General features: G+C 33.7%; 1 protein-coding gene across 1 annotated transcript in view; it reads right to left on the bottom strand.

Moving 5' to 3' along the window:
* Positions 1-2335: 2335 nt before the first annotated feature.
* Positions 2336-27366, bottom strand: part of NDFIP2 (Nedd4 family interacting protein 2) — a 72659-nt gene continuing 47628 nt past the window's right edge. The window contains exons 3-8 of the mRNA XM_010361835.2: positions 24994-25127; positions 18613-18706; positions 14738-14862; positions 10061-10127; positions 7307-7412; positions 2336-5912 (exon numbers count right to left, since the gene is read on the bottom strand). Of these exons, the coding sequence (XP_010360137.1) occupies positions 7309-7412; positions 10061-10127; positions 14738-14862; positions 18613-18706; positions 24994-25127 (524 nt within the window). The 3' untranslated portion in view covers positions 2336-5912; positions 7307-7308. The remainder of the gene's footprint in view (positions 5913-7306; positions 7413-10060; positions 10128-14737; positions 14863-18612; positions 18707-24993; positions 25128-27366) is intronic.

The raw sequence follows: 27366 nt of genomic DNA, 5'->3' as shown, positions 1-27366 counted from the left end.
GGACATTTACATGCTGCATATATCAGATCCCGGAATAGTTCAGCTCCCAAAGGCCTCGAAACCACAAGTCATCCTTCATCTAGAGACTAAAGGACCAAGAAAATAAACCTTGGTTTCTCAGTAAATAAACTATGTTTGCAATAAAGAAACACTACTCTCCCCTGAGAGCAGTCTCCTATCATTACAAAGCAAGAGGTAGACTTTTTTAGACATTTACACCTGGGATCCTCTCACCTTCATAACCAGAAGTTATGCTGACATCATAGAGCACAGGATCATCCTAGTAGAAAAATCTACGTGGAAATCATCTGTAAGAGTGTGTAATAAATTGTTAACAGTGGTTACTTCTAGAGAGGGAAATAAAGTTGGCAGATATGTGAAAAAGATGTTCACAATTATTCTACATACTTCTTGTACAGTGTATTTGGAGAAGAGGAAGGTTGTACCATTGTGGACATCTGCAGTGGTATCTGCAGAGGTAAAGTGAGTGGCTCACAATGATGTGGAAAATCTTGATCTTTTAAAGGTGTTTAGTATGTGCTAGGCTCATTGGAGGCTGACTCTACACCTCACACAGATCCTGCCCTCTAGCAGAATTGGTGAGGTATGAATGCACAGCACTGAGACACACAGTAGAAAGTGGTTTAATAAAGAGCCTCAGAAGAAGTGTTATGAGAATTGGAAAGATAATTCCTTCCTTCTGAGGAGAATCAAGGAAGGCAGAGAACATCATGCAAGAGATGGAAAAATATGAGAATGTATGAAATGCTTAAACACACTGCACACTTCTACTTATTCTTAAGATCTAGTTCCAGTGTCACCTCTGCAGTGAAGAGTGCCCATTTTCTCCTGGAGTTCAATTGTTCTGACCCATAATTTTTGTTCATACCTCAATATTAGCCAATTTTCCTCTTTATAAATCTTCCTCTATTAGACATTGAGTTAAAGGCCCGAAGACATTTTATATATACCAGTACAGTCTCACACTGGCATCCATCCTATCCAACCATTCACTAAATGTATTGAGCTTTGTGCTTAGGTGTTGGGGGGGGGGGTGGCAGGGGTGCTGACATGCAAAATTGAGTAAGATAATTGAGGATAGTAACCTAAAAATTAATACTCCCAGGACTGTCTCGTAAGTACCTTGACAGAAATCACACATAGGGCTATGGAAACCAAGATGATGAAAATTAAAGAGGATGAGAGAAAAAGGTTTCCTGAAAGATAGCAATTAAGGTTTGTTTGTGGGTGTGTGGGTGTGTGTGTGTGTGTGTGTGTGTTTCAAAGAAGGTGGAAAGAAGAATAGGGTAAAAGATGGATTTTATGTGGTAGTAACAGCATAATCCCTTCAAGAACTATTAACAGGCACTCAAAAATATTTCAATGATCCAAAGTATGATCAGGGTAGAGTCTGGAGAACTTGATTCCCATCTAAGTATTTCCCTTTTGACATAACAGCCATTTTTGAAAATAAACCCAACGGTGACCTATGATTGTAAGAGAAAGCTGGTGAAGTAATTTATCCTAGAATCAGAAACAACATGCCCACTAGCTTACTTCCTGATCACTTCTAACAAGGATTTCAGTGCAATGGCTCTTTGAGCAAAATAAATGTGTCACTAGTTATAAAGTAGTATCTAAGTCAATTCAGAATGAAAATCTAAGGGACTGGCTCTGGGCTCCCCACCCTTCTGCCTGGAGAGATCTGTCAAACTTCCACTTTTAAAGCTAGAATGCTTTACTGCTTGGTAAACAGGCAACTGCCTTCCCCTTTTCACTTAATTGCATCCCTTAAGATCAAATGTCATCTAGGTAACTTTTGCTTTAATTCCACTTGCAGGAGAGAAGACATAAGGAGAAAATACGAAGTTAATTAGGGAGTAGTAAAGCGGTTCTTTGCAAGATTGAAGAGATAGAAAACCTCTAAGATTCCGTGAACTGGAAGTATTGCTTTGGTGTGCTATAACCTCCACTGTTAAAGGAGTAATACCCCATATATTCTCTATTTAGGTGCTGAATTTTTTTTTTTTTTAATAACAGTTTCTAATAAAACAAGGAGAATTTTTTTAAAGCATAACTCAATCTCTCAAAACAAAAATAATGAAATATAAGCTCAAAACATTAAAAAAGTAAAAGCAGCACATACTCTGAGCTTAAAATAAACTTTAAAAACATGTTTTTAAAAGTATGAAATGAGTTTTCTATTTTTCTTATTTACTTGCTGAAAATTTTTGCATGTTAGGTATTACGTCCCACGTAAGAATTCACACCCATAAGCAGGTCTGACCTACGTGACTAATGATACTTTACAAAGTAGAAATGAACAAATTATTTTCAAAAAGCTGGTATTTTGTGTTTATTAAAATTACAACCACAATTTATCTCCTGACATACAAATAACTGAGAAGTTAAAAGATGTTTAAACTCCAACCTAATTGCACAAGTGTTGTTTTCATCTCCAATCTTGAAAGGTTTGTCACATAAACAGTTTAGTGAGGCCAAAGTGGTGATAATAAGTGAATCTTAAACTGATTTTGAAAAGGATGCATCACAGGTTCACACTTCCACATCTATACAACTTTATTAACAAGTAAAATACATGCCAGCATGTTTTATATATGGGCAAGGACATTCCTATGATAATGAATGGCACATTATCATCTAACAATTGACCTTTATCAAATATATGTTAATATTTCATATGACTATTTGAAGAATTAAACAACTAATAAATGCTAAAATAACATTTAACAGCAGTTAAAAATATAAAAGCCATTCAGTTTAGTATTTACCATAAGCTGGAATCATTCAAATACAACTATTAAAAAAAATACTATTTCTCTTCTACAGGCCAAATGGTTAATTAGAAAACACTGTGGCAATAATAACTGGCTCCTACCCTTACCCCAGTTCCATCCCTCAAAGGGCAGTGGAGCTAAGGTAGTCGCTTCTTGGTACGGTCTACAATTATACACAGGATGATCATATAACTTATCCTCCAAATTAGAACACTTTTGAGAATACGATGAGGCAGTACTAAGCTTGAGAAAACAGGAATAACCAGGACAGTTTTGAGCAAACTAAGGATATATATTACCTTAGTTAAGTACGGTGTCACATTCACTATCATTACCTTTTGCACCTCTTGAAATAGTGCACACTAGATGAAAAAAGTATATTAAATGAAGGAACTCTGAATTTTTCTCCAATTGGATATTTTGAACTCCACTTTTCCTGTTAGGAGAGATTTTACTAGAAATAATATTGTTTTAGCAGGTACAAATATGTGAACAACTTCAAAGGCATGTCTAAAATGAAATATATCTTATAGACTTAAAATAATAGGCTAAAGTTTAGTTTTTTTTATATTAAGCAGAGATTTTCATTTTAATGAAATGTAATGGGATTTCTATTTTAATCTGTTTCTAAAATCTATCCTGCATACAACATATATAAAAGTGTATTTTTGCCTTAAAATTCAGTTTATTGCATAAATACATGAAAATGGATTATCCTAGCCATGACCAGCTTATTCATTTACAATAGAAATAATTTGAAAAATTTTTGTATTAACTTCCAATCCCCAGTTCACACTCAAAAATGTTTAGATACCCTAACAAGAGTTTTGATTTTTCAATCTTTAAGGCAGAGTGCAAAGATGATCAAGCGTCCCCAAAACACAACAGCAGCTGTTCGAAGTCACAGGAAATGAAGTATGCAGGATTTGATATATCTGAAGGGAACATTAAGTTCTTGAAAATAACATTATGATTCCCTTGCTTACGTGATGAGATTTAAGGTTACCACTGAATTATGCCAATTATAGAGGATTAAGTCATATGTATACTTGAACCTTATAGATTTGGGGGGAAAAAGTCAAAATAAAAAGTGAAGTTTTGATGCTGGATCAAAAGTAACATATCCATATTCAGAAAACAAGCACATATACCATAAAAGCTAAAATGAAATTCTAGTAAGTCGATGTTTTGATAGCTAAGCTTCCTAGTAATTATTTACCATGTAGCAAAGCTTTAATTTCATTTAAAAATTATTGAAAGAACAAAGTACAGGTCTATAAGAAATTAATATGAAAGAGATACAGCATGAGTTTGAATATGTTATTAGTACAGTTTAATTTTAATTAATTTCCAAATTAGGCAACTAAACCAAATATTTTTTCTTTACCCCATGCTATTGTCTTATTTCAAGGGTTGTAACATGGGTACTTTAATACAACAATAAAAATTTTAATACAACAATAAAAATTCTATGCAGGAAAGTAAACTGAATGAGACAAAACAAAAAATAGGCTATATTAGCAAAACTAAACTATGTTTTATTTATCAAAGACAATGAAACAATCAGAAAATACAGAGAAATACAGAAGAGGTTATAAAGCATAATAAATTTTATTTTTTGGAAATGGAAAAATGTCCCTGAATAGTTAGATGTACCTTTTAGTAGTAATGTCTGATAATAAATAAGAAATCAATTTTATACGTTCCATATAGCTGTATTAAATAATTTTTAAGTTTAAAAGATAAAATACCATCATTTTAAATGTTGGTATTCAAAACCAAAGATATAACCAAAAGGAAAAACAGATGAGACATAAAATGATTTGCAAGATGGGAAATATAGTAGTTTATGAATGTAAATTAACTTCCAGTTGTAATAATGGTTACATACTCTCACTACACACACAGACCCCACAGTCCTATATGCCACAAACACATTTCCATAACTTGAAAATGAGTGTTTTGCATATCTCAGTTCAGGATATGTTTTTTACAAGTTAATCCTAAAGTCATAAAGCAAGAAGCTATTAATAGTACAAGATTTTATTTGCTAAGTTTTACAAATTAAACTCTAAAAAAATTATTACAATGATACTGACAGATATTTTATTGGCTTTGTAAAAGACAAACACAAATGAGAATTATCTTATTTAGAAAATTAACTTTCAAAATTATCTTAAATGAAATAAATATAATACCTAATACAATCTCTTTCTGCAAGAATCTCCAAGACGGGCAATCCTAAAAACCCAGCTTCTCATCTGAAAATCCCTAAAACTAGTATGCCCCTTAAAAAATTTTTTTTATCTTATAAAGGACATTTGGTATTCCCACATTTTCTTAAAATTTGTCCTAAAACAAATTCTATCTTTAACACTCAGGTTTCTAAATATATATATATGTGTGTGTATGTGTGTGTGTGTGTGTATATATATGTATACATATACATATATATATTTAGTTCACTGAATTTAAAATTAATGAAAGCTATCTGGACACAATTTCTAAGAAAACATTGCAGAAAGTAAGTTACGCATGTATTTACAGGAAGAGTTTTCCTAAATATAATGTAAGTGTCATGTTCAAAAATCTGACAAATCCTTTCTAATAATCAGCACTGCAGGTTTCAATAAACCTTATGTAACAAAAGATGTTTCATATGTAGAATTACCAGATGAGTCTAAGAGCCAGAAACTAAATCATTAGACATGGTTAATAATTTCATTTTTATTATACTAAATGTCAGGTCAGAAGTCAACGGCATTTACAAGCTGGAAGACTGTTTATCCACTCAACTCTTTCAATTATATCAAACACTGATTAACCAAATGTGACTGGACTTAACTGCTACAACTTTACGGTTTCTATCAAGTATACGCAAATCTCTCAAATGGGCACATATGCGTATGTGCAAAACAAGTGAAATACAGATACTTAAAGAATGAACAGAAATGGCTTGTAAGCATAAACCACCCTGCCATTCAATTTTGAAGCTCCGTCTTTTCCTCACTAATTTGTCTTCTGTTATTAGTAGTCTTCTATTAAAGTTGTAGGTTTACAGATGATCTGGAAATTTCACATTGGTATAAGAAAGGAATGTCAAGTTGATGCAGTCTGGAGGCAAAGAAGGAATTAGTCTTAAAATGTATTAAGTTGTCTTTATCTAAATCATAGTATAATACAACACATTTTATAGAAGAATTACATCAAGTATATAATATTCTTTTGATAAAGTCTATATATCAGAATATATTCTAAAGTGTAAGGCTTCTATAGCAGACTTTCATCTAGAAAATATTTGCATTGTATTTTACACTCTTCGAAATGTACAGAAGATAACCACACAAATTAGTAAAATAGCAAAATTACTTTGCCTTTTAATCTTATTATTAATACTGACAAATTCTTAATGCCACTGTTTGAGAAGGTATTTTGCTTGTTAAAATAAAGTGACAGTGACTTCTTTGGGAGTGGTTGGGGGAGACTTTAATAGAACACTTAAAATGATACTTAAACATGATCTAGAAATACAAGTGTATTCATAGTACTCTAGCAGAAATAAGTAAATTATATAAGCTTATGTATAACTTACGTAAATGATAAAATGTAAGCAACCAAATCACAAAGCATACAATTTATTTGAAAAAAGAATACTTAGTAAACTTGAAACACTTTGTTCTTTATAGTCCTACATTCAGAAGTTAGGTACTGGTAGACATTTTGGTTATGGAGTTCAAATGCTTTATCAATTTACATTATTTATAGGCATAAAGTATATGGTACTTGCTTTAAAAAATAGAATAGGGAGTATGAGGTTACTTTATGTGAAGATACTCCTGCTGCACAATAAATAAATACTATTACTATATCCATGGCCTCCAGAAATTCACTGGATAACTAGTAAGACAACTTCTACTCATTTCTTCATATTCCTACTTATTCAAGTTGTAGCCTTCATAGTTGATAAAAACCAGCACACATTAAGAAAACAATAACAGAACTATTTTCTTCACATGACTTTTATTCCTTGATCCAGACTGTTAAAAGGACTGTAAGACAAATTGTTTTTCAATCACAGATTTTTTTTTTTCCACCACATGTCTATGTGAATTTCACATTGTTTTATACAAAAATGCCCATTCCTTCAGTCCAAGTACTATGTCCTATTTTGTTGTTTTTCAAGCCTTCAAATTTCGTGCTGGTGGTTACTTCATATACATTCTATGGTTAATCTTTACAGAGAAGTTTTTAAAGTCTGATTTAAAATTTCAGTTTACTCATTATGTATTTTAAAAATTAAAATTTATGAAATTCAATTTTAAAAATCTAAGAGTTATCTAAAAAGGTCTATGACATTAAATTTCAATAAGCTGACCATTAGCAGCATTAAAAAATATTAAATATGCTAACAGTAAAAATCATGAATACACATTAGGCATTTAACACGTATCTGGTAAATTTGAATACATAAAGGGAATAGGCAGAGTTCACAGATTAATATTCCTTACCTCTATAATAAGAAGAAATACCTTGTTCTATGAGCAGCTGCCATACTTTCAGACATGTTTCTGACTTTTAGATAATTAACAAATCCTCTGAAGAAAAGGAGCAGACCTGAGAAGGTTGAAATAATATGGATATACTATGTTTTTATACAGAAAGGGGCAAGATAAATTTAAAGTAGACAATTATGAACAAGATCCTCTTGATTTAAGGAATTTTATTTGCAGACTTCCATTCATTTCTGTAATATATTTTACACTATAAGGATAAACTCTGTCACAAGGAAATACAATTTTTCAATTTGTTAAGCCTAGATGTAACAAAATTAAAGCAAACCTAGTTATAAAAATCCAGAATTACATAAAAACATACATTTAAGTAATTTTCTTAAATAGTGAAGTTACCTGATGCACTTAAACTGATTCAACTCATAAAACCCCCATTGAGCCCATGGGTTCAATCTTTTCAATTAATATAACTACTGAGTGAACATAGTTATTTATATAAAGTACATAAAAAGGAAAAATATACATGTGGTTGCTAACAACTGTGGGGAAAAAAACAATAAGCCTGTATAGCAGTATCAAGTGCCTGTCATCTGTGAAATCTGCATTTGAAGATATGTGCATTATGTACATATTTTCAATTATGAGTTCTTATTTTGAAGTAATAATAAGAAATTAACATAATAAAAAATTAAGAAGAGTTAGAAAAGACAACTTGGAAGACAGTTACTCTAATGATTTAGATTATTTGGGATTCTTCTTATATCTATCTCAGTTTTCTCCTTTGTAAAGTAGTATTTTAAAATAACAACCACAGATATATTTAACAATTTAAAAAGCAATACCTGTGAAATTCTCTAAAGTTTCACATAACAAATATTAGATCAATATAAAACATTACCATTATTAGTATAAGCCTTTGAAATACTTAAGCATATGATTCTTAGGGAAACATTAACCCCAGTAAATTTTTAATCAGGAAACTGGGGTGGGGGATCCAAAAACAAAAACAGAAGATATCTACTGTATGTGTATGACTTTCCTCACCAGGAGGAAAAAGAGTTTGAGAATTTAAAATATAAAGTCTCAAATTAAATTTGTACTCCAACTGCAAGACAATAATCAAATTACTAAAAAAAAGAAGCATGTGTGTAGTAAATTGGAGAAGAAAGACAGAAGAGAGATACAAATGATGACTTAAAGGGTATAAATTTCAGCTAAACCCGATTGCATCTGCTTCGCATATCCTAACTCCCTCTGGGACTCCCTCTGAATTCCACCCTCATATCTTTCCAGATGCTGTTCAAAGATAGTAATACTGTTATCCCAAATGTAAAAATATTACTGCAAAATGTAAACCAACTTATTTGTGGGATCCCTTCCTTTCTCTCTAAAGCTGCTGTTTTCTAACACCCATTTTACTTCTCAGGCATTTTCTAAAAGAAGTCACCCAGTTCATATCAAAAAACCAATCACTCAGTGGCTACTGTTTCTGAGCATTCTACAAAGTGCTCAACATTCTTTTCAGCATATGTGAGAGCAACATTTTTATCATTTATTACATTTTCACATTCCCCTAAATAAATACTAGATTACGGCTCTGAAGTGGAACGAGCATTGTCCTCTGTATTCTACTCTACCCCACACTAACCTCCCTAAGATTCCTCCAATCTCTAAATAATATATATACACACACAAATGTACTCATTTAATATAAATACTTAACAGACTTTACGAATCTTCTCACTTTTAGGTAAGAAACTCAATAAAGAACACGTCATTCAGGCAGTTAGAACACAACAATATAAAACTGGCTTCACCTCCAGATGCATCTCAACAAGGTCACAACACTAAAATAATTTCACTATAGCTATTAAAGAATTAAGTGACCTTATCTAACAATAATTTGTTTCCCAAAAGATCCCACAGTACGACTAAATAACAACTCAGAGAGAAGACTGCCACCTACTGAAATGCTGTTATTTTCTATGAGTAAAACATGGGCTTTTAATCTTAACAAGAAACAAAATGTATTCCTTATGTCAGCAAACACATCTGAAAAGTGGATTAAAGGTATAATGTGATCTAATGATTAACTTAATTATCTCACATCAAAGGTAAAAAACAAAAGGGAACAAAAATTGAAAATCCATAAAATTCCATCAATATTAATAAAAAGATATGCCTTATAGAAAGACAACTCAACAGTAGTACTGTGATCATCAGGCATAAAGCCTTTCCTTATGCCTGGCTGATTAATGATTAATTCAAGGCACAATTCAAAAGCATAAAGAATGTTTCCACGATCGAAAAAGAAGAGAATAGATAGAACAACCAAACTATCCAACTCTCAAATTTCCTAAGATCATTAAAAGAAGTTATTTGTGTATATTTTCTGAGATAAATGCTAAGACAATTTTTTTATCACGTTGTTATTTTACAATTTTGTGGCATTCAATGATCATCCCACCACTGACTCTTTACACTGATAGCCTCTGGATTTTAAATCTAAGAAATCTGTAGTGCTATGTAGAATAGTTTAAAATGTATTTTAACTATTTAACTAAAATGTATTTTAAATCTAAGAAATCTGTAGTGCTATGTAGAATAGTTTAAAAATGTGAGATGATGTGTTTGAATATGAGAATTTTATAGAAGAAAAATAATTTCCACATAGATTGTGCCACAGTTTATTTACATTTACAGTTTTTGGAAATATCAAAGTTAAACTAAATACATTAAGAATAAACTTACCAAGTACAAGAAATATCCACCAAAGCCAATACTGTCCATTGAAATATCCAGTAAAATAATCAGAAAACTATGGAGTGAACATAAATATATTAACCAAATTTGTACACCTGAATTTGAAAATCATAGATTATCTTCAGTTTCAGAATGATTTACCTCAAATAATCTTTAACACTTAAAAATAGCACAAAGGAAATATAAAAACACTTAAGGGCATACATATATATAAATTATTTGAGAAAAAAATCATCTTATGCAATAGCAAAAAAAAAAATTAAATGAAGTATTTTGGAAACAAAAACCAGTTTCAAACTCCCTGCAAGAAATACAAGTAAATGTTGTATGTCTGATTCACACATTTTCTTATTAAAAATTTCACATCAGTCCTTCTTTCATAATCTCAAAACCACAACTACCATCCCAAACACACTATACCAACCTGCTGCTTCAGATATTAACACCAAAAGCCATATTAGTTTAATCTTATCAGATGGGGGTATCCTGCTGACCTCCAAAAAGAAGAGCTTTTGACCTTCTGTACACTCCCTACTGCTAATCACTGCCAAAAATACTAGGTGCATAAAGACCCCCATTAGAGTCTTTCTATTTTCAAACTAGATGCTCTAGCATTCAGTTCCCAACAGTGAGCTGAGAACAGCTAAATGAACCTTAAAGTGGCATTTCAACAGTTCCTATTAGCGGCCATGGCAGACAGTTTTATATTCTCTGTGGTGTGGGAATATGAACAGGCAGATGGAAGGCAGAGTTCGATGATATTGGACACAGTTACCTTTTCCTTGATTAGACTCTAGACATCACACTTCATTAATTTTAAAAGGCTTTTTAAAAAATCAATCTGATTTTCTTTAGTTACTTCAGATAACTTTAGCACCTAAAACAATGCCTCAAATGATTATTTTTTTAAAAGTGTTTAATATAACCTACTCTAAAATTAGTAAAAATTAGCTTGTATTTACCCACCCTGTTTCCACTGGCCTGCAAATTGAATCTGATGTAACTAAAAATGATTTCATTAAATGCAGACTTGCTCCCAAATCTGATATTAATTAAAAGTATTTGTAACTTTATAGGTAAAGATTTCCAATTATTTGTTGGTAATTTCCATATAAGCTTAAAAATCCTAGGCTTTGGCAATAATAAAAAATGCTTACAAATTGTAAATAATGTTATTTAGTAAGCATATCAAATAAAGATTACCTAAGTCTACTTTTTATAGCCTTTTAAGTATTTTCTCAGGAAGTATTTCTAATAAATCAACCATTTATAGTAATTTCAGTATTTACAGTAATTTCATGTTTTACATTTTATAGTACTTTAAAAAAATGTATAGTAATTTCAGAGATTTAAAATTTCAAAGTACTACTAAACACAGAGATCCCACGTACACCTACATCTTTAAAATATGTGTACAATGAAGGAGGGACTCGAAATGAAAAAGATGCAGCTTACACAGGACTGTACTATACTATTTTTCAGTCAAGTCATTCACAGTTAGAAATAAAACACTTTCATATAGGTCTTAAAGGCTTTTCAAGAACAAAAAAGAATAAAGAACCAAGGCAATACGTTTTGATTTTAAATTTCTGCGTGTTACCCAGTAACAGGCAACCTGAACAGCCAGAACAGAGTCTTTCTTCACCAAAATATTTTGAAAGAGAAGGATTCGCTATCTAAAAAGGATAAAATAATGTTGGACTCATTACTGTGTTAGCAAAAATGTTTTAAAATACTAAAATCATAAGCCTAAGCCAACTGTTGTGTTTTCTTTAATGTAAGTAAACCAATCATGTTGATTGGCCAGTCACAGGCTAGAGAAATCAAATTTTGGAAAATAAATTAATGAACATTAAGAATTCATCCGATTTTATTATATTAATACATCATCACTATTTCATTGTTTACATCCTACTTTCGAAATGTAATTTGTTAGTTTTTAATAAAACACATATGTATTTTTAACCAAATAATAAAAAACTTAGACAGAAGTAGTATCGGAAGCCTAGGCTAAAGATATTTACACAAAATCCGAGGTTCATGGCAGCTCAGACACAAAATGGACAGCAGCAGTATGATTTATAAATTACTTATTGTCTAATGAAAGGAAACACCAGGTTTTAGGGGAAAACTTTTCTCTCAGCACTAAACTCTAAAAGGAATGTTTTACTTGGAGCATTATAGTAAAAGTCAAAATACAGTGTAACAGAGGCAGTACAGAAGTAGGAACATAGGTGATGAATTGAGACCAAGGTAGATGCCAATTCACATTAAAAACTGTGGGACTGGCTGGGCACGGTGGCTCACGCCTGTAATCCTAGCACTTTGGGAGGCCGAGGCTGGCAGACTGCCTGAGCTCAGGAGTTTGAGATCAGCCTGGGCAACGAGGTGAAACCCTGTCTCTACAAAAATACAAAAAATTAGCCAGGCGTGGCGGCATGTGCCCGTAGTCCCAGCTACTTGGAGGCTGAGGCAGGAGAATCGCTTGAACTCAGGAGGCAGAGGTTGCAGAGTGCCAAGATGGCGCCCACTGCACTCCAGCTTGGGTGGCAGAGTGAGACTCTGTCTCCACAAGAAAAACAACTGTGAGACCTTGAGCAAATTATTAGATTCTTTTTATTCTTAGTTTCATTACCAATAAAATGGCTAGATCATCACCAGCATCAGAGATACAGTTAAAACTTTGAAAACTCGTTATTTGTAACAAATTATGCCTGGCACACACTAAGGGTTAAATGAATGACAGTTATTGTTATTTTATACAAAAGATTTTTTAAAATCCTTTTCTTATAACACTTCTTAATACACACTAAAGGCATAACATTAACTCTAACTCAGTAAAAGTATTTTAAGGGAAATTAAACAGTCCTGGAGATCAAACTTGATGACAGTATATACCTTACAAAACTGTAAGAAACTCCAATCCTTGAATATAAGTTCCCCATCTTATCACATCAACTAGAGTTGATAACTAGATAATCTAATCCCTTCTCAACCTGAGGTTCTTATGAGAAAATTAAGCTGTAATACTCTAAGGGCATAAGTTGTATAGGATGCATTAACTTCTTTCTTATACATCTAGAATGATACTAGCAATTTACTAACTGGGAGAATTGAGAAAACAGTCCTCATATCATTTTGTATGTTCTGTGATTTAGATGAGAAATCCCATTTGAATAATAGTGCTTAATAGTATCATAATCAACGTTGGACTTACCTAGGCCCAACTTCGAGGTATTTTAATAATAATTTCTATAAGGGAAGGGATTGTGTCTTTATCTTTGTATGTTCTGTAACACCTAATAGATTTATACTTGTGTTAGGAACCCACTGCACATCTTTTGCAGTAAAACTAAAACAAGAAATTGTCAGGGGATAGTTCTTACGATGGCTCAAATTTTAATTTTCTTAGAAGAAACCAGTCCATAGGTCCCAACCAATAATTAATTGATTAGTAACTAAAACCTATGGATTACTGAAACCCTGGGAAGCTATAAGTTTTAAAATAATAAAGAAATGCATCACATCTATAAACATTAATATTTTCATAATGGGTACTTTTAAATCAACTTAGTAATATGGATATATTATCAAAGTGAACATTTTAGAGAAGCTAATATATTTGATCTATGATTCTACTAAAAATTTTAGGAGGATTTAGCTCATTCAATAAGAAATGAATGTTTAAATGTAGAATGTATATATTTTATTAATTGTATAATAGCATTTAAAATGTGTAGGTAACTTTTCAAAAGACTTATTAAAACAATAAGTAAAGCCATTCTTGATCATTCTCCTAGATCTTATAGTAAAGAAAAAAAAAAAAAAACTAGGAAGAAACATTTGTAAAAAGAAGTGAACAGAGGCCTTCAAAAGGCAAAGGTAAAGAGCTGGGGGAAGATGATGCTAACAACACTAATGCCTAAGCAATTTTTACAGAAAACTTTTTTGGGACTAGAAAAGTTGTTAAGGTGGGGAAAAGGACTTATCACTGTCTCCCTACACACTATCTTGTAAATGATAAGAAGAAGCCAGAGGGTGACTTCAGGGAACAACAGGAAAATAAGGAAGGCTTAGAAGAAGCATGAGGGAAAAAAAGTGTTCTGATAATCACTTCATAGGCCTTTACTTTTGAGCTCTCAATGTTTTCAAAAGAAAAGAGTGAGAAAATATTTAAGTTCATGATAATGTGACTAAACGAGAAATTTTTATGTTTTAACTGATTTTAGGCATACCTGCACTATATCACAATAATAGTAGCCATGATTTACTGAGCACATATATTTGTGCAGTAACTGGATAAGGTACTTTAATTACATTATTTCCATACCTCATAAAAATGCCACAAGGCAGGTATCATCAGCCTATTATAAAGAAACTAATGCTCAGAACAATTAAAGTTAAAAGACATATAAAAAAGTTGAGATTCAAACTTAAATTTTTATGATTTCAAAGTTCTTTCCACTATATTAACAATTTCTCATATGATAAAGTTATAACGTGTTCATACCGCAGAGCTCACTATAATGATTAAATATAGGATTTAAGAATAAGCCTTGAAATAACAGAATTCATGAAAATAAAGTGCCCATTTATGAATCACACAGAAAACTTCAGACATCTCATTTTAGAGATAAAAGAGATACAGGCTATCAAGACACTCACCCTGACAATAAGGATCCATTTGATCAAGGAAAGGCCAAATCCGCAGATAGCACCATACCTTCCAGCTATGGTATTGGTGATACAGAAGGATAAACAAAATCCAAGCCAGTTGAAAATAAATGCCACTAAAAGTAACAGAAACAGTTATTTTATAAACCACAATTTGGAAACAAATTAACATAGACGTATCAATAATATTTCATTGCTCAATGGAAACAGCAGTTCCCTTTCTTTTAACTCTGCCAATTAAGGCTTCTTTATAGACTATAGCCTACTTTTTGCAAACAGCTTATTTGCTATACTGTATATCAACAAATGGGTAAGCTTGGTTTCTCCTCAGTCTGGCCAACAGGAATCCATTCCTGAAAGCTTATCATTAATAGCTGAAACTGCAGTTTTAAACTAGCTTAAAAGCAGATCACAATGTAGCCCACATGTGGTTCCACACAAGAAGTCCAGCCTAAGCAAACAGCCAACAAAATTGGCTTTTTAAAAAAGGTAAAAGCAGGCCGGGCGCAGTGGCTCATGCCTGTAATCCCAGCACTCTGGGAGGCCGAGGCAGGGGGATCAGCTGAGATCAGGAGTTCGAGATCAGCCTGGCCAGCATGATGAAATCCTGTCTCTACTAAAAACAAAAAAATTAGCTGGGCGTGGTCGCAGGCACTTGTAATCCTAGCTACTCAGGAGGCTAAGGCAGAATTGCTTGAACCTGCGAGGTGAAGGTAGCAGTGGGCCAAGATCACACCACTGCACTGGAGTGTGGGTAACAGAGCAAGACTCTGGCTCAAAAAAAAAAAAGAAAAAAAGAAAAAAGAAAAAAAAGGTAAACAAAACAATAAAATTCAATACTTCACAAATACTTTATGGGTTTCTTCAGTTGTAATTACAATTCTTAGATGTTCCTTTTCTGGATTTACTTATGCTATGTAACGTCATCTAAAAGCTATATAAAAAACAACTTTCCATGGACAGAATAAGTCATCAATTTTTGTTTTCCAAGATGTGTAGTGTGCAGATAACCCCTTTAAAAACTGTAACTTTTTGACTTGTATATGGTAGGTGTTCAAAAGAATGAACTGAATAAAGATGCTTAACATGAATTGTTAGGGAAATAAAATTAAACCACAATGAGATACCATCACCAAATTATTAGAATGTCTTAAAAAAAAAAAATCATCAACACCAAATACTGATGAGGATACAGAGCAACAGGAACTCTCATTCATTACTGGTGGGAATGCAAAATACTACAGCTAGTTCGGAAGACAGTTTGGCAATTTCTTACAAATCAGAATTCACATTTCAAAACACTCTTCTAATTCTTTTAAAGTTACAAGTATCTTCTCTTTCTGTTTCCCTCAAGTCTAAAATGAGAATAATGCAAGTGATTACTTATTACCATGGCATGCTGATGTGAAGATTCACACACGGTACAAATGGCTAAACCTCTGAAGAAAAGTTTTCTAAACAGGATCAAATAAGAGCCCATTACATTTTAAAGCACTAAAATTTAAGGTCATTTCCATAGACTGTCAATTATCTGTAAACTTTTCATTTCTAGTGTTTGGCAAATAACCAAATTCTGTTCCATTCTCTTAGAAAGTTTCTTAAAAATAAGATCAGAGATATGCATATTATGCATGTATCTGAGGCATTTTATGGTAACACTTTAAAAAGATTTTGAGAGCAAAAGCATTATTACAAACATTTCTTCTTTTACATTTTCTGAACAAGAATACACAATTATCTCACCAAATTTAAGTGTAAACTTTTTTTAGGGTTATATGAGGTAAAACACTAAAAATAAAGAAGGAAACAATTAAACCACCAAAAGGTTTTAATTGAAATAGTCTTATTGATATTCACTGTAATTTTACTTGTGCAAGTTATGTAACGTGACATGCTTAAGTTATAAATAACCCACACTAAAAATAAAATCTTTTTCTGGACCGTTTTACCCACAGTAGCTATTAGATATTTAAGAAACATGGAAAATATAGCAAGTTGCAATTTGAAAACCAGCCACTAGATGGTAGTGATGACAAATAAATCTATGCTTATCAAGCAAATAAACTCTAGGCCTATAGCCTACCAGGAAAAAAAAAAATCAGGAAATAGAGGTAAAAATATAAATTTACTGTTACAATATTGGTACAATATTTGTAAAACAGGAAGCGTTAAATATATGAGTTGTGGAAACAATTTAGTAAAAATTTAGTAAAACATAATGTATATTAAATCTATTAAATATAAATATATACATTTACATTATATTAGCTAATAATACTATCACTGGCTAAGAATAAAGTCATCCAGTGCGTCTAAGTTATCATGCATTTATAACACATCAGTGAAAGACCTTCAAATCTAAAAACTAAAAATGAAAAAGAAGACACCGGTGGTAAGTGAATAAACGGAGAAACAACATTTCTGAGTTGCATAATTAGAAGGTGTCAAATAACATGTTTTTATTCCCAAGAAATAGGTATTTATACTAAAAATAGTACAATATATTTAGATCCTTTCTTTTCTAATTAAGGTTTCTTAAAAGGTATAGTAACAATGAAAACAATGAATGTTTAAGCTACTCTTTTTTGTAAACAAACTATGTGAGAGGTTTGTTATTAAAATGTTATTAACATATAGGATTACCAGTTAAACCAAAATTAAGATAAAAACCAAGGTTCACAGGACTAATATTACAAAACAGCACTCATTTGTAACCAGAGTTTATTGCCTTTTTATTATACCTAACGTATCTAACTAGAAATTGTAACTAAAACCAATTTAAGATTTAAATCTTGCATATACATTTGCTGGTTGACAACCAGAATACTACAATTAGTAAATTCGAGGAGCTGCCTGCCCTCCTTCCTCATTCCTCTCCCCCTCTTTTCTTCAGCAGATGAAAATAGAATGGAAGCAAGAAACCATTTCAAACTTGGGAGGACAAGGTTTACATGAACTTTCAGACTCAAAAGTGTCAACAAATGAAGTTTGTATTTTCTACTTTTTAAAGTTGAATGTGGCACTTTAAATAAGTTTATTTCTCGGTTTTATGATAATAAAGCTTATAACTAAACCGAATTAAATCAGCATTCTATCCAAGAATGAAAGCTTGATCATTTAACCAGGTGGAGGGCAGAAATTAACTATATCATAGATCAATAAACTTACTTAAATGGTTTCTACCACTGGCTTTAGTAATTTATTGGGCATCTTATTATTTAATGAGTTTACTATGTCAATCCCTGTATTAGGAATTGAAATAATGAAGACTTTGACACAGTCTTCCCTCAAGAAGATTAAATTTACTTTATAAGTCAAATACTAAGAATTCTGCAAGATGTTAAAATGTTACTAAGTTTCTGATCTTCTAATTCTTACCATTCCCCCCAAATAAGACTTATACTTTCATAACTGTCTGTCTCAAGTGACACTGTTCCAATTGCCCAGAATGTCCGTTTTTTCCAATCCTTCTTCTAGCTTAAGGACACTCAAATGGAAATCCTCTGCCCCCAAAGCGGAATTTATAGTTTCATTCTATATGCTCCTACAGAGCTGAATGGGCACCAATATAGCAGTATTTCTCTTTAAAAATCTGAAATAGCTTAAATATGCTTACGTACTTTTACATGTCAGCGTCTTCATAATGGCTGCAATGCACCTTTATGCAAACAAGAGTTTAATAAATTCTAGGATTTGTATTTAAACATATGATCACAGTATTCATTAGTCCAATATCAGAAACAATTTACATTTTAAGAAAGGTAGACACATGCTAACAATATTTGCTTCTCTTCACTATGTTACTTTAATATACATAAAATCAATACATGCAAAAAAAATCAAAATAGTTGGGAAAGATTACTTACTGAAAAATGCCAGCATGAAAATGCCATCATTACCCACTCTGAGCTGGTCTGCATCACTGAAGTCATCTCTTGGTGGACACTCTTCCTCCTGAATCTGTAAATATGTAACATTGGAATAGTTCACTAAAAATTACAACTTTACCATCTTAAATGTAATAAACATAAGAACTTCAACAAAATCTAATGTTCTCAATTTGTTGTATAGACAAATGAAATAATGAGTACAATGTCTGGCACAGAGTAATCAATAAGCATTAGCAAGTACTATTTTTTCACAGTCACATTTGAAAAGAGTAACTTTAAAGATAAACACACACACAAAAAAAGATACTCGAGTAACATCAAACTCATAAAAATGGTATCAAGAAGAAACATGTGACAGTGCTGCATTAGTAATGATTGGGAAATAAGAACTTTCATAAACAGTGGTGGAGTATAAATTGGTACAACTTCTATGGTTGGCAATTTTGCAATAATTATCAAAAATAAAAATGTGCATACCCTATGATCCAGCCATTCCAGTTCTTAAAATATACTGCACAGATATCTATATATACATACACATATTCCCTCTTATAAAAATGATGTATTAAAGATAATTCATTCCAGCAATGCTAGTAAGAGCAAAAGATTAGATACAATCTAAATGCCCATCAACAGCAGACTATGTTAGGAGATAATTCTCCACACTTCTATCATGTTTCTACATGTCTTCCAGGTAGAGGCACTGGCGGCCTTTTTTCTGGAAAAGCTGCGGGCATTCAATGCCAGCCCCTGAAAGCAGCCACAGGAACTGTACACTGCAAAGCCTCAGGGGCAGAGCTGCCCAAGGCCTGGGAAGCCCACCCCTTGTACCAGAAAGCCCTGGATGTGAGACATGGAGTCAAAGATTATTCTGGCCAGGTGTGGTGGCTCACACCTATACTCCCACACTTTGGAAGGCTGAGGCAGGCGATCACTTGAGGCCAGGAGTTCAAGACCAGCCTGGCCACCGTGGTGAAACCCTGGCTCTACTAAAAATACAAAAATCAGCCAGGTATGGTGGCACATGCCTGTAATCCCAGCTACTCAGGAGGCTGAGGAGTGAGAATCGTTTGAACTCGGGAGGTAGCAGTTGCAGCAAGCCGAGATCACACCAATGCACTCCAGCCTGGGTGACAGAGTGAGACTGTCTCAAAAAAAAAATCATTTTGGAATTTTAGGATTTAATGACTGTCATGTTTGGTTTCAGTCTTCCATGGGGCTTGTATCCCCTTTTGTTGACCAATTTCTCCCTTTTGGAACCAGAATATTTACCCAGTGCCTATAGCGCCATTTTATCTTAGAAGTAATTAACTTGTTTTTGATTTTACAGGCCCATAGGTGGAAGGGACTTGCCTTGTCTCAGATGAGACTTTGGATTGTTGATTTTTTGAGTTAACGCTGGAATAAGATTCTGGGGGACTGTTGGGAAGGCATGGTTGTTTTTTGAAATGTGAGAAGGACATGAGATCTGGGAAGGGCCAGGGACAGAATTACATGGTTTGATCTGTGTCCCCATCCAAATCACATGTTCAACTGTAATCCTCAACTGTTGGAGGCTGGGCCTGGTAGGAGGTGATTGGATCATGGGGATGGTTTCTAATGGTTTAACATCATTTCCCTGGGCGCTGCTCTCATGATAGTGAGTGAGTGCATTATTGTTTTTTTCTGAGATCTGGTTGTTTAAAAGCGTGTGGCATCACCCCTCCACTCTCTCTCTTTCTCCTGCTCCAGGCATGTAAAACGGGCCTGCTTCCCTATCACCTTCCGCCACAATCGTAAGTTTCCCAAGGCACCCCCAGAAGCTGCTATGCTTCCTGTACAGCCTGCAGAACTGTAAGTCAATTAAACCTCTTTTCTTCATAAAGTACTCAGTCTTGGGTATTTCTTTATAGCAGTGTGAAAATGGACTAACATGGTACACATCATCTCAGTTGAGTGTGAATAACTCAATTTTGTGAGGCCGAGTCTGAGAAGCTAGGGTTCTGCTCAAGATCACATAATTAGGAGGGTCAAAGTGGAACCTGAATCCAGGGCAATTGATGTTCTTTTCCACACAATCATGGTAGCCTCACTAAGCATACTGCTATCCTGAAATTTAAAAACTTTCAAAATCATTTTATATTGCTTATTATTTGGGTACAAAAATCCCTTAAATTGTGCAATCATATATCACAGGTAAACTCAATATACTAAATTTAATCACTGGCCATGACTAAGTACATATTTATAAAATTTTATATAATTTCAAATTAATTCAAGGAATAAACATTAAAGCATAGTAAGAACAAAAAACTGTCAGTGTGATGGCAAAAAAGATATTTCATCCTGTGTATTTTAAAACATCAGTACAGGCCAGGCACAGGGTCTCATGCCTGTAATCCCGGCACTTTGTGAGGCCGAGGTGGGTGGATCACTTGAGGTCACGAGCTCGAGACTAGCCTGACCAATATGGCAAAACCCCGTCTCTATTAAAAACCCCATCTCTACTAAAAATACAAAAAAAAATCAGCCAGGCATGGTGGCATGCTCCTGTAGTCCCAGCTACTCGAGAGGCTAAGGCAGGAGAATCATTTGAACTGGGGAGGCAGAGGTTGCCCTGAACCGAGATTGCACTACTGCATTGCAGCCCGGGGGACGCAGTGAGACTCCGCCTCAAAAACAAAACAAAACAAAACAACAACAACAAAATCAACACAGAAATTTTATCAAAAGTCATTAAGACAAAAAAAATTTTTTTAAGGTAAGATCTCACTCTGTCACCCAGGCTGGAGTGCAGTGGCACAATCATGGCTCATTGCAGTCTTCATCTGGGCTCACTATAGCCTCAATCTCCTGGGCTCAAGTGATCTTCCCACTTCAGCCTTCCAAGTAGCTGGAAGTACAGATGCATGCCACCACGCCTGGCTGAACTTTTTTTTTTTAGTGGAAATAAGGTCTCGCTATGTTGCCCAGGCTGGTCTCAAACTCCTGAGCTCAAGCAATCTGCTTGCCTCAGCCTCCCAAAGTGCTGAGATTACAGGAGTGAGTCACTGCAATATGCCCAAAGATGTCTTTTATAATATTAATAGAAAAAAATCGAAACACAAACATTTGAAAATACTTTAATTGTTCACTCTAGAGGAATGGCCACTAAATTTCAATAGCATATTGATTCCAGGGAATTTAACTCAACTATTAAGTAACAGGGAAATGTTATTATATAAGATGTTTAAAAAATAAAATGGTATCTAGGCAATAATTTCAACTACATTAAACATTAATTTCTGAATCCTAAAATTGGTAAAGACATTGAAATATTTTAAAATAGAGAGCTGTAATAGAACACCTGTGGTATTTTCCTCTTCCTATTTTCCCACATTGGCTAATACAGAGAAAGCATTCATTAACATAATTGACTGTCATTCACTAAACAACAAAAATGTGCCTGATAATAACTAGGTACTGGGAATGTAAATGCAAGATCTCTGTCCTGGAGTTGCTCATGATTTATCCAGTGGTAGTTCTAAATGTCAAAAGACAAGTTACTGCAACAATTTAAAACAAATTACAAAAAAAGAGCCCTACCCACTATAAGATGATGAAATGAGCCTACCTGAAGAACAAGCCATGTTCTAAACATTTTATAAAATTAATGGTTTGGAATTAGCATTTTTCATAGAAATATTAAAAATAAGTTGTCATTTTCAGAAAACTACTTAACCATTCCATAACATACATGCAATTCTGCAATTCTATGCATCAGAAATAGGAAATAGTAAAAAACAGTAGTCTTAAAGTCTCTTGACTATCTATATTCTCCCAATGAGAGTTGATTTAGGACATAAGCTTTCACACCCAGCTGAGACTCATTTACAACTGAATGTACTCAAATGCTAATTCGATGAGACTTTTTTTTCAATTTTTAGATTTTGTTTGTAATTGACAAAAACTATATATGTATGATGTATAACATGATGTTCTAAAATGTGTATACATTGTGGAGTGGCTAAATTGAGCTAATTACCATGCTCAATTTTATATTTTTTCGTGGTAAGAACACTTAAAATCTACTCTCCTAGCAATTTTCAAGCCATAGACCAATATTTTAATCTCAATCAGGTAATGGAGACTCATATGCAAACATTCATACTCTGCACAAAGAGGGTGCTGAAGCACTGGGTTAAGGAAGCACTGGTAAATTTAAAAGACTTTTTACAAGACCTAAGTTAGCGTCTCTTGTACACAATTCTATTAATACTTTGCTGTCTATGAAATTTTCCACAATGCTCACAAGCTGGAGTTACAATGATATTAGAAGCAGGTGAAAACAGAGAATTTTTCATTATGGACATGTTCCAATTCCGGCTGAGGATTACATTTACTTTCTAAAACAGGGTGCTGGAAATGATGACCATGAGGAAACGGAACAGTAACACTTCAGACTTTTCTCTCCAAAAGGAGTAAAATCAACTTTCCTCAAAGCACACTTGGCAAGACTTAATACTTCCTACATTGTCTTTAGAATTCTATCCTATTGTATGGAAGTTAGGGCAGTAAATGATCTAAGTTCCATAATACTCTTTAAGGACCTTTGCCACTGCCAAGGTCTCTAGGGAAATACCCCTTGAGAAAAGGAGTTATTGGGACTTTCATAGCTAGAGAGGACTCAATCTACTTCACTGAGAGATGGGCATGTGCATTTACAAATATAAGTGTTCTAAGTAACCTAGAACTGATTTAGACAGAAACACCCTATTTAGATCTATCCTCCTCCTCTATGATGTTCCCCTCACAGCAACAAAAATTCTTATTGACTCAGCTATATTATGCCACTCTGTTAAGAGACTTACTTTCCTCCTCTGTGAAGAAAAAGGCATAACAAATAAAACTGGAGTTTACTGTCTTTATATACCTTCATAACTGTGTCCAAAGCTATTTATGTTGACATTTAACCCTGTGTGTGCCGGAAGAAGGTAGTGGGAGCAGGCATAAAAAGGGTTGTTGCTGATAAAAGAAACACATCCAGGGCACATGCTCATCTCTCAAGAGGATCTGCTTGCTGGGCTCTGACCTCATAGCAGCTAGAGGAGAATGCCATACATGGAAGTACATCTCTCTCCCTTGATTCCTCACCTAATTCTAGCTTTCCTGGGTGAATTGATTTTTTTTCTTTTCCCGAACAAAATGGGGTGAATCCAGGGATCTGAAATGGCATCTCTCAAGTCTGAAGCAAGAAAAAAAGGCAAAAAATTCTAGCACTCCTTGCAGCCACACTAAAATGTAAATAATTTCTGCCTCTTACCTGGCTGCAGAATAGCAGCTGTGTATGCATGTCACTGACTCTGCATGACTGAGACAGCCACTCCTTTTACCAGAGCAAAGAATAATATACATGTATCTCATTAACTCTATTACTAAAACAGGTAGATGAGGAAGACAGAATTCTTGATCATCATTCCAAAATTCTAGAGTAGAATATGTTATTTAAAACAACAGCTGACAAAAATAATTTGAAGGCCTTGTAACATTTCTGTGTTTTTCGGCTACCTTGAGTTTTTTCACAGTCACTAAACTGGCTATGCTAATATAGAAAACATAAATAGAAAAAAAAGATGATTCACAATTAAAATAATAGGCCATGGAATTCAAACTACGTAAGAAGAGAAATAAGTACGTGGACATCAAAGAGGTCCATGGACTTGAGGTCCAGGCAAAGAGAAAAACTTTCCAGGTGGTGGTAACCAGAGTGAGTGAGTTAGGATGCGAGGTGAAGGCTAACACACGAGGTGCCTGAAATCAAAATTTAGGAAATGATAAGTGGGGAAGAGCAATAGAAAAGAGGAAGTCAAGGGATGGAGAAGGTGAATTTAACTAGGAGAATGTCAATTTCAACAAAAATGACCACAGACATAAGCAACAGTAGAACAAATACAGTAACCCTTCAACAACACAAGGATTAGGGACACCGACCCACCTGCATGTGGTAGAAAATCTGAGTGATTTGACTTCCCCAAAACTTAACGACTCACAGCCTACTGTTAACTAGAAGCCTTACTGATAACATAAACAGTCAATAATACATAAACTAGTATCTACATACATTTTATACATTCATTATATGCCTTAATTTTTTTAATATTTCTAGGCTACGCAATTCATCCCAAGTTTTTTCAAATTATTGCAGATCTCCAAAATATTTTTCCAATATACTTATTTAAAACAATCTGCATACAAGTAGACCTGTGCAATTCAAACTCATGATGCTCGAAAAAAATCTACATACACACTTAAACACAAAGAACTATTTTTAGTATTACTAAATGTACATATCAATTAACAAAAATAATTTTATAGAAAGAAATGATAAAATTTTCTTACTCTTTGAGATGTTTCTGCTGCTGCAGCTGCCATTGCAGCAGCTTTAGCCTTCTCAGCTTCATCGTATGTAGGAAGAGAGGTAGCAACGCTATAGGGAGGTGGCACAGGATAAAACTCACCGTAAACTTCTGTATCTGAAGAAAGAATTCAAAAAGAATAACCAATAAAATCTATTTAATTTTGTAGCCATACTTAACAATTTACAATAGGCCACTAATATGGGACTACTATTATAGTTCTATGTTACAAGCTATAAATTACTATTACAATCATATATCTTATTTTAGTCCAAATTTATTATAAAGAGAAAGAATGGATAAATACCATTTAAAGACTAATACACTAAACAAGAACCTCTAGATTGAAATTCTGAAAAAGAGTGCCAGACAAGAGAAGTTAAGAATCTCACAATACTTATTACTCATGTGTTCACTGTAGTAGCACTTTTAATTGGCTTCAGGAACTTTTCCTCTGCATTCACAACTTGGCAGTTTGGAGCAAGAGGTCTGGCTTTTGGTGTATCGGCTTTTGGTGCACAAGAGCATCCTCTATGTGCTTATTAGTATGCATAAATAACTTAGTTTACTTGCCTACTATCTCACAGCCAAAGAAACAAAAAGAAAAAGTCAGGAATAATAATAATAACAAAACATTTACATAGCACTAACCATTTCATATACCACTTCTATATACATTGATCTTAGCATCTCTGAGGTTCAGAAAAGTTGCTTGTACAATATTAAACATTAAGTGGCAGACACAGGAAGCTCCTGACCCCAAATCCTTTGCTCCAATAACATACAAGGGGTAATTTTTTTACATATGTTGATTTCAACAACAGTCCTAATCTCTTAAGCAAATTCAGTATTTCCCTTTGCTAAAAGATTGAAGTTTTACTTTTTCACTCTTGTGCCTTTCTCTTCCCATTTTTCCTTTATCCATCTGGTTCTTTAGATTTTCTTTTATAAAGTATTTCTTTCTCCAATTTTTGAAATACAATATCCAGAAATACATTACAATAGAAAGTACAGACTGCGATTTTTAAAAATAAAGCCCATCACCTATTACAACATAAGTAGTAAAGTAAAATGCTACACGTCAATCAACTCATTAGACTGATGCTAGAGTCACCGACACACACACAAAAAAGTAGGTTCTAAAAGTAGCATACACCACATTGTCTGACATCACTTTTGTATTTTTCTCCATTATAACTACGGTAGTTTTCTATAAGCATATCTGGTTTTATACACTTTGCTTTAGTGCATTTTGCAAATACTGTATTTCTTACAAACTGAAGGTGTGTGGCAATTCCGCACTGAATCGACAACATATCGAATGTCGATAGCACCATTTTTCCAAGAGCATGTGCTCACTTTGTGTGTCTGTCCTATTTTAGTACTTCTAGCAACATTTCAAATGTTTCCAGTGCTATTATTATATCTTTTATGGTGATCTGTGATCAGTGATCTTTGATGTCACTATTGTAATTGTTTTGGGGCACCACAAACTGTGCCCATAGAACACAGGAAACCTAATTAATAAACACTGTACGTGTTTTGTCACATGTCTCTCACTCTAATTCAAAAGCTAGAAATAATTAAGCCTAGCAAGGACGGCATGTCAAAAGCCAAGCAAGATACACTGAAAGCCAGACCTCTTGCTCCAAACAGCCAAGTTATGAATGCAAAGGAAAAGTTCCTGAAGGCAATTAAAAGTGCTACTACAGTGAACACATGAGTAAAGGGAAACTACTTTATTGCTGATATGGAGAAAATTCTAGTTCCAGTTAGAAGATCAAACCAGTCACAACATTCCTATATGCCAAAGCCTGGTTCTGAGCAACGTGCTAACTCTCTTCAATACTATGAAGACTGAGAGAAGTGAGGAAGGTAAAGAAGAAAAGTTGGCCGCTGGCAGAGGTTGGTTTACGAGGCTACATCAAAGAAGCCATCTTCATAAAAGTGCAACATGAAGCAGCAAGTGCTGACGTAGAAGCTGCAGCAAATTATGCAGAAGATCTAGCTAAGATCGTTGATGAAGGTGGCTATGTTAAACAACAGATTTCCAATGTAGATGACACAGCTTTCCACTGGAAGATGCCTTCTAGGACTTTGATAGCTAGAGAGGAGTCAATTCCTGGTTTCAAAGCTTCAAAGGGCAGGCTGACTCTCTTGTAAGGAGTTAATTCAGCTGGGAACTTTAAGTTGAAGCCAATGCTCATTTACCATTCTGAAGATCATAGAGCCCTTAAGAATTATGCTCAGTCTACTCTGTGCTCCATAAATGGAACAACAAAGTCTGATGACAGCACACCTGTTTACAGCACGGTTTACTGAATGTTTTAAGTCCATTATTGAAAGTTCAGGAAAA

Source organism: Rhinopithecus roxellana, chromosome 18 (assembly GCF_007565055.1).
Source record: "Rhinopithecus roxellana isolate Shanxi Qingling chromosome 18, ASM756505v1, whole genome shotgun sequence".
NCBI classification, from domain to species: domain Eukaryota; kingdom Metazoa; phylum Chordata; class Mammalia; order Primates; family Cercopithecidae; genus Rhinopithecus; species Rhinopithecus roxellana.
This window is presented reverse-complemented; position numbering and strand designations above follow the sequence as displayed.